The 13,309-nt window shown below is 42.3% G+C and overlaps 1 protein-coding gene across 1 annotated transcript; it reads left to right on the forward strand.

Annotated features, from left to right (window-relative positions):
- Positions 1-298: 298 nt before the first annotated feature.
- On the forward strand, positions 299-13,219 carry LOC122175377 (lysosomal acid lipase/cholesteryl ester hydrolase-like). The gene is made up of 10 exons (XM_042863022.1): positions 299-346; positions 2,891-3,029; positions 5,413-5,527; positions 6,414-6,612; positions 7,186-7,295; positions 8,610-8,746; positions 9,315-9,455; positions 10,534-10,605; positions 12,005-12,073; positions 12,981-13,219. Exons 2-10 carry the CDS (start codon positions 2,898-2,900, stop codon positions 13,212-13,214), a joined length of 1,209 nt encoding a protein of 402 aa, XP_042718956.1. The 5' UTR covers positions 299-346; positions 2,891-2,897; the 3' UTR covers positions 13,215-13,219.
- The last annotated feature ends 90 nt before the right edge of the window (positions 13,220-13,309 follow it).

Genomic DNA, 13,309 nt, shown 5'->3' on the forward strand with positions numbered 1-13,309 from the left:
TCAAGGTCTGCCACAGCCCAGGGAACTGGAATGCCCAGGTCCGTGCTGAATATCATAACCACTGGTATGTAAGCAATTGTTAACCTCTCCTGATACATGGTTTTGTGAATTTAACTGGAAGATCTTTTTCATCACAAAGATTTCCTCACTTCTGAAGCACTGCCAAATCAGCAGTTAAACATGCTCTACAATACATGCTGCCAACTCATGACACTCGCTATCCTGAAGTGCTCATTGTGCTTGGACTTCCTTTTATTGGCACAGGTTTCTGTCAGTGAATCATTCTGCTGCTGGAGACAGACAAGGAACTGCAGCCGAAGACACAAGTAAGGCAGTCAGAGCAGAGGTAAGTTGCCTGTACATATGTGTTCGTGATCTCTTTCTCTGTTGCCTATCTCCATAAAGACATGCAGTCTTGGTTTTGTGCAGTTAATTGTAGGAATAGATGGCTTGTTTCCTCTCTGATCTGTAAGCCTATTGCTATGCATGGAAGTACATTTGCTCAAGTTGGAAGACAAATAAGTTCAACCTGCAGAGAAAAAAAGAAAAAGAGTGGCTGTTTCATTTTCCTCTACTTATTTATTCAGTCTAAGAACAAGAGAATTAAAGTCTGAGTATTGAAGCAGTGTATGTAAATTGGACTTTCAGTTCTTGAAGTTCTATGCATATGTACATTTTGTTAGTAAACCAACAGATTCTCATTTATATGGATAAATTTCTGAAGGTCTTGTAGCTCAATTTCACTAACTCTTAAAAGTCCAAAAAGATCTTTCAAGGGCATTTCCTTCTCTGACTTTTTTCCTTCTAAGTATGTTTCTTTTCTGACAGTTTACCATGTCCAGCATTTCCCTATGGTTTCATTTCTCTTGAAGTCTTTGCTCCTGAGGCTTACTGGAGCACTGGCCTGCTAAGACTGATGTTGCTTAGCCTGCTGCATCTGATTCAAAAGGTGAATACCTGGAAGTCTGTGAGGCATGCCAGCTAACCTATGTGATAATTGAGTGCTTTGAGAAAAAATTGCCCTAACAAGAGGAGTGATTTAGCCTCTCCATTGCCCCAGTATGACTTGCTAGAGATTTGAAAGCACGCTGAGACATTAGCAAAGTGTTTTCTTCCCAAATGAGATTCCACGTGCAGAGACAGAGAGCTGCATTTTTCTCCCACTGGGACAAAAACAACAGAAAGCAGAAAGGAGTATTGTGCTGTGTGTAGCTGGGAGTCTTCCTGTTTGGACAACAAAAATTAAGAAGTATTCAATATACAAACAGAACTGAATGGTATTTGTTTTGATGCCAAGTTTAAAGTTTTGGGTGTTTCCAAACTCTGCTTCATTGCAGTTGTCTGATGACTCAGGAGGTTTGTTAAGTTTGTTCAGTAAAATTTGAAGGTTAAATTGAAGATCAGAAAAAGCCAGAACTACATTTTTCATAGGAGATTCGGAGTGCAAAGATCTCTGGTCTCAGAAAGACTTGTTACCCAAGCCTGATTTACTCCTAATGCAGATGGGTCTCCTATGAAATTCCCTCACGAATCCTGATGACCAAGCACACATACTGTGGCTGCCTTGGAGCTGTATGAATGCTGGTTAGCTGGCTAGGTCACTTGTGCTGACTGCTCAGCTCATTGTAGAACATGTCACAGCTGGCACAAATCCCCTGCATAGTCCTTCCCCTCAGGAGTAACTGGGAACCCTATTACTTCAGAGGCTCAGTGTTGCACTTAGCAGAAGTTCATCAGTGACATCGAAAGATAATAACAGGATTGACAGAACGGTGAACAAAGTTAAACATCCACAGTGACAGAAGCATGCCCTGTTCTGAGGAAACCAAGCCTACAAGAGCCATAACGTTCCCAGTCACCACTGGTGCGTCAGTCTTACAAGAAACCTCCATGAGCTGAAACATTACATTGCATTACTCATCACTTTTGTCCCAGAGATCCTATTGTTGAACTTTAGGTATTAAATCTGATCTTTAAGATTGTTATCCACGTGCAGAATGACTGCTACTTATCTTTTTCAGCCCTTATTCTCCCCTCACACAGGCAGACGTAGCACACAATCATAATTAGATATATCAAAGCTTTTCCAGAAATGTAAGTCCAATCATGAGCTACATGGATGAATCCTTTTTGTAAATTTCTTCACATTGGAAAGAAAATTCCTATCCCACTTATTTATAGCTCTTTTGTAGGCAAGAAGCACTGAACACAACAGTATTTCTTTTGCTATCCAAACAGATCCCACTCACAGTCCCCTAACCAGTAGCTTTCTATGACACATGGTATGCTCTTCCCTCTTCTAGGGAATGTTGGAAATAAAATTTGTATGCTGACAAAAAGTCCAGGGAGGCTCACAGAGGGAAATGTTCTACAGTCATCAACTGGGTTTTGGGAAAAAAAAGACTAAAGCCTAGAAGTATATCTACTGTAGGAGGCATCAGCCTAAACTGTTTCTAGACAGACTGCGCTCTCCAATTTCCATTCAGAATAGCTGCTATGGAGTCCAGCCCGCAAAGAGCAAGGTGTCACCTCCCCACAACCAAGACAAGATTTTTAACGACAGCTGCTTCTGAGAGAGAAAGGATAGAGACCCCTGGCAAAACACTCTCAGTTTCCATTGTAAACTGCTCTAAAAATGAATACTTCCATGGTTTCTCAGTGGTAACAGCCATCAGTTTGGGAGACAGAAACACTGAACTAGCAGCAGAAAAAATGAGGGAAAAAAATGAAGTTAGCAGAGAAGGCTCTTGGATGAAGTGGCAGAAATGGGCTAGTGAAGAATACTGTTATGGTAAATGGATGAGTCAAGCAACTCCACATGCAGGACTTCCCGTGAGATCACAGCTCTCTCTTCCTAAAGCAAGCATACTGCATCTGCTCTTTCACACAGCCCCAACATGTGGTGTCTCCTCGTGCTGCTGTGTTCCCAAGCCATTGCCTTTTCAGCAGGATTCACAGCACTCCATGCTCTGAAATCAGAGGAAGGGCTGCACAGGAAGCAACGCAACCCTGAAGACCTCATGAACGTTGTAAGTTGTCTCATTTTCTCTGCATACCTTCTTAACATGTCTTTCACAACATCACTACCACTGTACCATCTCAAACAGGCCATGTTAGAGTCCTAAAGAAGGGCCCCCTCCCTGTTGCCCACTTTCCCTACCTGCCTTTCCCAAAGCCACTGCATTAGATTCAGGACTGCAGTGAGGGCCATCTCCGAATGCAGTGGGGACAAACATGATTTGTGTGCACTGCACCAGAACACTGACACAGCACTGGAATAGAACGTTCCAGCTCCCGCTCTTGGCTCAAAGGCCCAGCAACTCCCCAGAAGCTGCTGGAGAACTTGGAGATCCAGGCCACTAAATTTTAACCTCAGCAGCAGCTGGGGTGTGTCACACTCCATTGTGTGACATACCCACAGTGTGACTACTGTGGGTAGTGCACACAATATGCAATTTCAGCCTGAACAATAGGATTTCTCTGCCCGTATTTAGGGTGAACCCTAACAGATACGTGACAAACACATGGCTTATTACTGTGACTCTTGCTTGCACAGTCACCTCTCCCAACACACCTTGATGTTTCCAGCTAAAGCTGCACACAGGAAGAAGAGATCTGGGGGTGTTAGTTGACAGCCAGTTGAACATGAGCCAGCAGTGTTCTCAGACAGCCAAGGCCAATGGCATCCTGGCTTGTATCGGAAATAGCACAGCCAGCAGAGCAGGGAGGTGATCATCCCCATGTACTTGGCACTAATGAGGCCATATCTCAAGTAGTGCATTCAGTTTGGGACCTCTCACTACATGAAAGCTGCTGAGGCCTTGGAGTGTGTCCTGAAAAGGGCAACAAAACTGTGAAGGGTATGAAGCACAGGTGTTATGGGGAGCAGCTGAGGAAAATGGGATTGTTGTCTGGAGATGAGGAGGATCAGGGGAGATTTTATCTCTCTCTACAACAGCTATGGCGAGGTAGGGGTCAGCCTCTTCTCCCAAGTAACAGTGATAGGAGAGGAGGTAATGTCCTCTAGTTGTGCCAAGGGCGATTCAGGTTGGATATTAGGAAAAAAATTGTTCTTAGAAAGAGCGGTGATGCACTGGAACAACTGCCCAGGGGGATGGTGGAATCACTGTCCTGGAGGTGGGTGACTAAATAGAAATGTGTAGATGTGATACTGAGGGACAGCGTTAGTGGGCATAGTGGCGATGAGTTGATGATTGGACTAGATGATCTTAGTGATCAATGATTTTATGATTCTACACTCAGTACAGTGGCAAGTACTGGGCTCCATCAAAAGAGGGGTGGCCAGCAGGGACAGGGAGGTGATTGTCCCCCTCTACTCTGCTCTTGTGAGGCCCCATCTGGAGTACTGCGTCCAAGTGTGGAGCTCCCAGTACAAAAAAGACAGGGAGCTGTTGGAGAGGGTCCAGAGGAGGGTCATGAAGATGATCAGGGGACTGGAGCACCTCCCTTATGAAGACAGGCTGAGGGAGCTGAGCTTGCTCAGCCTGGAAAAAAGAAGGCTGCGGGATGATCTCATTGCAGCCTTTCAATATCTACAGGGAGCCTACAGAGGGGAGAGGAATCAACTCTTTGAAAGGGTAGACAACTGCAGGACGAGGGGAAATGGTTTTAAGTTGAGGGAGGGAAGATTTAGGTTGGACATCAGGGGGAAATTCTTTACAGAGAGAATGGTGAGGTACTGGAACAGGCTGCCCAGAGAGGATGTGGATGCCCCGTCCCTGGAGGTGTTCAAGGCTAGGTTGGATGGGGCCCCATGCAGCCTGGTCTGGTATTAAATGGGGAGGTTGATGGCCCTGTATGTAGCAGGGGGGTTGGAGATTCATGATCCTTGAGGTCCTTTCCAACCCTGGCCATTCTGTGTGATTCTGTGATTCTGCAAGGGAGGTTGAACCCTTCCTTCAACCAGCAGGTTCTCACAACACTAAGTACTTCAAGTACTGTGAATTTGTAATAGGCTTACATGGCTTACCTAACCATACTTTGGCAGGAAAGGACTCATTATACAGACAACATTTTTTGGCATAGTCGTATACCGATACTGGTGCATGTTATTACTCTCTAGAAAGTACCATCTGTATCAGCCTGACACAACATGACAAATGATCTCCCTTGGACTTGCTGAGAGAGTTTAGGTAGTCTCCCTTGATGAGACAGTACCTGAACACAAGGAAACCTGACTTTTCACACTCCTTTCCCCAGTCATCACACTTTACAAATGTGCAATTGATCTGTTACCTTTATTTTTAGACATGTGTCTAGTGAGGAGATGAAAGCTTTCAAGATTTGCAATGCACTGAATGCTGGGTGCAGCCAAGAGCTACCTGCCTGCCTTCCTCTGCTTCAGAATGGGATGGTTTGCATGTTACTAAGCTCTCCTTTGGCTTTCCACAGAATGAAATGATCAGGTATCATGGATACCCATGTGAGGAGTACGAAGTTACCACGAAGGATGGATACATACTTGGTGTTTTCAGAATTCCCAGTGGGAGGAACATGCATAATACAGGTGTGGCATACATAAGGAAGGTCTGGGATCCAACTCCTACTTGGGTGCCCCCATCTTTCACACTTGCGTGTGCAATGGCATGTTCCATGCTTTTCCATCTCAGCAAAAGCAGCTAGCCAGGAATTCTAAATCCATCAGAATCCTCACATTCAATGTCTCTGTAATTTCAGACTTTTCCAACTTTGTTACATTCCAGTTTTTCCCTGTCACATGTGTTGAGGGGAGGGTTTTAGAGAGATTTACCATTAACATTCTAATATAGACTTAAAGTAGCAAACAGAGGCTTGACAACTAGTTAGGCACATCAGTAAGAATTCTCATTTTTCTGAAAGACAGATATTCTTAAAGGTGATAAGGAATCAGGTTATCATGGAAGACCAAATGCATTTCATCTGAATAGCATTAAAAAATTCAACTTGGAATTCAAGATTCCCTGGATTTTGCTACTTCATGTATTACTCCTTAAAATTATTCTATAATTTGTTTTGAATACCTTCCTTGGAGATCTGGACCAGCCTCGCCATCCTCAAGATAAGGCTGATCAAAGTTAGATTGGCAATCCTCTCTTCCACAAGCTGTTTTGCCTTCAGCATTTTTCGTCTGTAGGTAGATGGTTTCAACTTGTACCTTGACTGTCCAGAGCAAAAGTAAGTGGGGAACTGGCCACCTCATCAGTTATTATTATTTTTTTTTTTACCAGTCCTGACATGAAATGGTTAAACTGCTTGCTTGGTACAAACCCTTCGGGTTTCTCAGCCCAGTATCTATGCATAATTCTTATGGAAGCTTCTTAAAGGAAAGACTTAAAATCTCTCACAAACTAAACTCTGCACTCAAATTAACATTAACTACTGCTCCAATATAAGAATATTTTAATCTTTTCCAGGACAAAAGCCCGCAGTCTTCCTACAGCATGCTTTTCTAGGAGATGCCACCCACTGGATTTCTAATCTGCCCAACAACAGCCTGGGATTCCTCCTTGCAGATGCTGGCTTTGACGTCTGGTTGGGAAACAGCCGAGGGAACACCTGGTCTTTAAAACACAAGACCCTTAAGCCCTCCCAGAAAGAGTTCTGGCAATTCAGGTATCATGGGCAGGGGAAATTACTCAGGATAGAAGGTCCCAAGGGTACTAGATAGCTTCATCCTGATGGGATTTTTGCTTAGCATCAGAAAACGGTCTACATAGTCCAAGGAGAGTTAAAAAGCCAGACAAAGAAGGATGACCAACGGAACTCATGGTTGGGAGCACTGGCTGAGGAAAAGATTTCAGACACTGGTAAATGAAAGGGGATGCTGAGGAAAAGGGAGGCAGCATTAAGGAAAGGAAATCAAGAAGCTCAGCTGGAATAGGTTGAGCAGCCTTGTCTGGAGATCCCCGATCTCTCACAGCTGAAGTCAACCAAAAGAAATGTATTTTGTAACCCTTGCTAGTGAAAGCCCTGATTAAATTCACTTTCCCAAGGGCCACATATGACAGTTTTGCACCTTCTCTGTTGACACCCGAAGGCATAAAGCAACCTGTCAGTACAGATGCGTCCTTCTGTCCCTTTCTTGTCTTTGAGTGGATCCTGCTCAGTGCAGTGAATGAAACTGACATTCAGTAATTCACATGATAACTCAACTGCCTGCCAGATTTGTTTGTTTCTCCTCTGTAGCTTTGATGAAATGGGTAAATATGATATTCCAGCAGAGCTGTACTTCATTATGAATAAAACTGGACAAAAGGATGTGTACTATATTGGTCACTCTGAAGGCACTGCATCAGGTAAGGTCAGGACATTTATGGTTCACTATCACCTGTGTTCCCAGCTGATCAGGAGGTGGGTCTCCCCACTGACTGCTCTTTTCTTTGTTTGTGGAGAAATGCCTTCTGAGATTGGAGTGCAAAACATGAGACTTTTCTAAAAACAGCTTTGGTTGCCATTAATAAACAAAGAAATCTAACAGGAGTTAGAAATGTACTCCAACTTTTTAAATAATTAGAGACTTAAAAGCCGTTCCTTAGTGTGTACTCCAGATACTGGCACTGGGCATATTTCTTAAATTCTCTGCACCTGGAATTTTAATTAAGTTCATCTTTTGTATTAAGATATACAATTATTTTCTTTATGAACTGTAAGGAAAAACTAATAAGAAAAAAATGCATATAAAATACACAATTTCAAATAAGACAAGGAAGAAGAATCTTAGCATTACCAAGTTGTATGACTTAATACCTATCTTATAAACACTCATGAAATATGCTTTAAATAGTCACTGGCCACATTACCATTTAAAGATACATTGCCAGAGGCTGAAAATTAGGATCTAAAAAGCATTAATTATATATTTTCTCCTTGAGCCAACCTTTAGCATTAACCAAATTTATGGCTTTTGAGTGCAACTTTTTTTCAGCATCAGCAAGAAGTTTCTATTGTTTATAGCTTATGTGCAAGGTTCATAAATGGCCGTTGATTGAAAATGAACAACCAATCACTCATTAGGGAAAACTGTTTGGAAAAAAAGAGAAGAGATGAAAATGTGGGAAAATCATATACCATCATAGGTCTAGATCTTTCCTTTCTTATCCTCTCATAAGAGTATTAAAAGATTCTCAAGACAAAGCTAACTAATCATACAGATGCCTCTGATGTAAACAATCAGTTGAAAATACTCAAAACTCCAGTATTCAGCTTATTATTCTACTGCTCCATGGACGCATAAACACCTATGGTCATTTAAAGGCTATGATATGAAATTTTCATTTTTTTTTTAATAGGGAGTTTTATGAACATTAGAGGGAATCTGATCTTGTCACCTAAAACTCTCTGCCATATACCTGTGAAAACTGTTCTGATAAAGGCAAAGTTTAGACATTCTGTCAAGTTCAGGATGAACTCTGACTCCCAAATAAAATTCATTTCAGGATTTAGCATTAACACTTGCCTTAGCTAGAAGATGCAGCACAGATAAACATGGACAACAGGAAATGGGTTACAAATCTTGTCTCACTTCTCATTTGCTACCTGCTTCATACTTGTTTATTTTTGCCCGTTGAAGATGTTTTCACTAACTCAGATTGGCTCTTCTACGTTTGCAGGCTTCATAGCATTTTCTACATATCCTGAGCTGGCTAAAAGGGTGAAAGTATTCTTTGCTCTGGGCCCAGTAACCACTTGCACATATGCTAAAGGCCCTTTGATGAAGATAACAAAACTTCCTGCAGCTGCACTCAGGGTATGTCTTTCTTCCCCCCACAAGGCACAAGGTCTGGCTTACCATCTCAGGGTCCAGGCTGCACAGTCTAGACAAACAGCTTTCAAAGGGACAAGATGCTGATACTGAGCTTGGGATACGTGCTTTTGAAAATTCTCTTCTGAAACTCTGGGGTGGGGGAAACACAGGAGAAGAGAAAACTGGGGTTTGCAGCAGGTACAGTGAAGTATGAAATTCTCTTATCGTTGCCGTTTAACTAGTGTTTTGCTGGCCTTGTATAGGAGGAAGTAAATCAGATCTGCAATAATAGCTATAACAATCTCAGACTTGAGAAATTAGTCAGCACTGCGGCCACAACATTAGAAACTGAAGGGTGGTTTCCTCCAGGACTGAAGAGAGTAAAAAGAGCAGGAATGGCTCGTGGTGAACCACGGGGAAAATACACTTCAATGGGTAGTAGGAGGGCAAACTGTTTCAGAAATCTTTGAATACAGAGTTGGGAGACTAGGTTATTATCAACATTTTCCTGCATAAAATGCTCTTGTAACAAAAAAAAAAAAAGAAGTGTTGTGCTTTTCCCTTCCCTCAGGTAGCATTTGGCTGGAAAGGAACCATGCACCAGATTGGATTTATGCAAGGACCCGTGACGCAGTTCTGTACAAACAGCGATAGATTTTGTGGCAAAATACTCTGTTATATAGCTGGGGGCAACATACAAAATCTGAACACAGTAAGTATATGCAAAAACACCTACTCAAAGTAAAATTAAAGTGATTTTGGAAATTATATTTTGCCCTACATCCTTAACCTTTTGCCCTACATGTTAATGTAAATAAAACACAACATAGTTCTCAGCAGAGAGAATACAGGACACTGTGTGGACTAGGACTAGAGTTGATGATGAGACCAACAAACAGACATACTATGTCTCAGAAGGAAAAGGCTGAATTTAGTCTGCAGCAATATTGCATACATCTCTAGGTATGTCCTCTTTTGGGGACAACCAGAGTTCGGTCATATACACATGCTCTTTAAAAAGAGCCAATGGATGATGGAATCAGACTTCAGTGTTATTTCTTAGCATGCAGACACTATGGTCCTTTGAACAATAATTAAAAAACTGGAAAAGTTCTGCTTCTCTTTCCAAATTTTAGACTGCTTGAGCCAGATGTCAGTCCCAAAGAACTACACAAAGGAGCATGTCCCATTTTTGCTATTTTCAGAAATGGGCCCAACAGTTTAATCCGCAGCACAGAGAGCTACAGAAATTCCTTGCCCTGTGCCTGAGGAGTGCAACACTATGAGATTTCTAGAGACAAGTACTTGACTTGGATTAAGTCACTAATGTTCTCCTCAGGGCAAGGTAAGTCTGAAAAAGAAACAGAGGGGATGGAAATAAAACATCCCTTTAAGAAAACAATAAACACAAGCAGATGAAAAGTCAGCCTGTGATTTATAAGATTGCTTCTTTAGCACCTGGAAAAAATAAGGAGAAAATGAGTCTTCAAAAGACTTACACGTGGGTGGAGGTTAAGCAAGGATTCTGCTCTGAAATGACAGGAAGGTTTTTTTCTGCTTCTGAGGACCATAGGATTCCACAGTGGTACTGTATTACATCCTCAATATAAGTTGCTTTCTGAAGAAAAATCTGTGTACAGATCCACGCTGTTAACGACCTAGTCCTATATCTGCCTTCCACTTTTCTGTTTGATATTTGAAGATTATCCTAGTAAAACAGAGCTATAACACAGCATTGTGTTGCTCAGCATTGGATCCCTGCCTTTATAACATTTGTGCTTTCTCTCCAGAGTCGAATAGATGTATACGTAGGACATTCCCCAGCTGGAACATCAGTACAGAATATAATACATTGGCATCAGGTATAACTGCATACTGAAATATAAACACTCACTACAGCTTTTTATGCAGCTGACAGGCCATGGGGAACTCCAGAGGCAGCGGTTCTGGGAAATTCCCACCATATCTTCTCAAATAACACCCTAAGCAGATGCCACTGTGGGAGCACTGCTTCCCACACCATTACCCTAACTGAGCCTTTGGTATCAGGCAAAGAGATTTCCCCAGGGCACATCAGGCCTCTCTGCAGTTGGGCTCCAGTGGCTTCCTGCCTCCAGCTTTGTTTTTGCCTTGAAAGCTGCAGAAGAGCACTCAAGCACAGCCTGGGCACTTGGCAGGCAGTAGAAGGACAGTGGAAACCTGAGCAAGCGGGGGTGAGCCAGAACAAAGATATGATCCAGGTTTCAGCTCTCTCCCGGAGGGTTAACTGCAGCCTGGATCATCCCCCAGAGCCCAGTCAGCCACACACATGCTTCTGCTGGGACAATGGGAAAGTGGAGAACAGCCTTTTCAGCTGGCGTCCTACTCTCAGACCTGAGTATGAACCAGAACATGGCAAGAGAGTGCCAGCTCAGAAGCACAGCACTGCACGTGCACAGCACTGTGACTGTTTCTGCCAGCACTACATAGAGTTCAAATCTCCAGCATCCAGACCATCAGCAACCAGATTTGGCAAATGGAAGCAAGGTAGCAGATTTCTATAGCATCCTCAATTACTCAGACCTTCAACTCAGCCCATGTAGGAACAACTGAGGAAGAGCTCCATAATGGCCTCTCACCTTTCATTCTCTAAAACCACTCACTAATCAAATTACTAATCAGGTCTGAATTTTAAAAGGGCACTCACCTTTCCAGTAGGACAGACTCAATTGAATTCCTTTTTATAACAAAACAGATTCAAGAGGGCTACTGCTAAGTGACAAACTAATTACAATTCCACCTACAGAAGCTGAACTCTGGTAGGAATAACAGTGTGTCTGGAAAGGTCACCATTACTGTGAGCAGATCAGACCCCACTGACACACAAATGATGTGTCGTTGTGAGGTGTGATGTGAGGAGATACCATAGATTACACCACACAACTAATAATAGCCCTGACAGTTTCTAGACAGGTCCTCTTCCCAGTGTGAGAACTGGACACAGCCCCACGTCACAACTAACTGAAGTGACTCCAACCAAATCTGAAAAACAAAATATCCCAATGGTGACAGCTGGGGAACAGGATGGAATGTTTGCAAGGGTAAAAAGTGACAAAGCCACTCATCCCATCTTATGGCCCATCCCAGGAAAGCCTGCGATTGGAGGAAAGGCCAGGAGGAGTCTGATCCTTGTGTTCAATCACAGGGAAGAAAAATACCACCAGTGCTCTGCTCTGTCTCTTAACGCTTTCATTTTATCTGTCCTTGTTACAATATCCACAGGTATTCCATGCAGACAAATTCCAGGCTTATGACTATGGCTGGAAGGAAAATATGAAGAAATACAACCAGGTAAGGCAATATCATTTTCCTGAGAACTTCTTCTTGGGTTTCGGCAAAACTAAGAACTCAACACTTCAGCACACATGACCTCAGCTGCTACGAAACATCTAAGGTGTTGTGAGATAATGTTTCACCTGAACCTAAACCTAACTAATATAAAAATTTTATTATTCACAGACAGAGCATAGACAGTTTCTTGCAGACAGTTAACAAAACTTCATTTTTCTTTCCCTACTGATGCAGGGATGTATTCATTGACATGCTGACTTACCAGTCATACTCAATTGACCAAGATCCATGACTAAGTTCTAGGACTGGATGAGTATGAAGCTCCAAAAAATCCTCAAGGCCCGCCTTTCAATTAGGGAAGAGCCTCCATATGTGACCTCCATATGGTTGACAATCATTTCACTTTTAATTAGCACATTTTACTTGGAGCCTGATGTTCTGTACTACATCAGGTCGCTTTGTACAGATTGAAAAGCTGCAAAGACGTCAGTTGAAAAGCAGCAAATTTCTGCCTATACACAAAATTACAAATAGCCAAATTATAATATTGCTACTTCAGTCCTAAATATAACAATGAAGACCAAAATATAACAATTAAGATGCACTTCTTGCCCCAGCAAAACATTAAAGAGATTCCCTAAGTATACACATGGGTAAGCTCCACGGTCTTTTCATGGTAAATGGATTCACTGCTCTTTCTACATCCATACACATGATCAGAATAAGCAGGACAACTCATAGCCACTCACTGCAGAAAGAGTCTAAGAATAGGATGAATCATTCCCTGCCATGATATGTAGGGACTGGAGCTAGGGAAATATGCATTAAGAGAGCGGACTTGAATCCTTTTTCTAAACACAGCTTTTGATATAACAGCATTCACTCAGATGTCCTCCCTTTCTTACAGTCTACTCCTCCTGCATACGAGATAGAGAAGATAAGCACTCCCATTGCTGTTTGGAGCGGTGGACAAGACAAATTTGCAGATCCCAAAGACATGGCAAAGCTGCTTTCTCGGATTACTCATCTCTCTTATCATAAGCATTTTTCTGACTGGGGACATCTTGATTTTATTTGGGGCCTTGATGCAGCTGAGAAAATGTATATGAAAATCATTGAACTACTAATAAAATACCTTTGAAACCACATGCAAAGTGTTGATCCATTCAAATCTCCAACATTTTTCTTTCACAAGAAGAATGATACCTGAGGAACAGATAAACAGAGACAAGAGTA

The sequence above is a fragment of the Lagopus leucura genome, unplaced genomic scaffold (assembly GCF_019238085.1).
Source record: "Lagopus leucura isolate 7727_CA_CO unplaced genomic scaffold, USGS_WTPT01 Super-Scaffold_739, whole genome shotgun sequence".
Classification (NCBI taxonomy): Eukaryota; Metazoa; Chordata; class Aves; order Galliformes; family Phasianidae; genus Lagopus; species Lagopus leucura.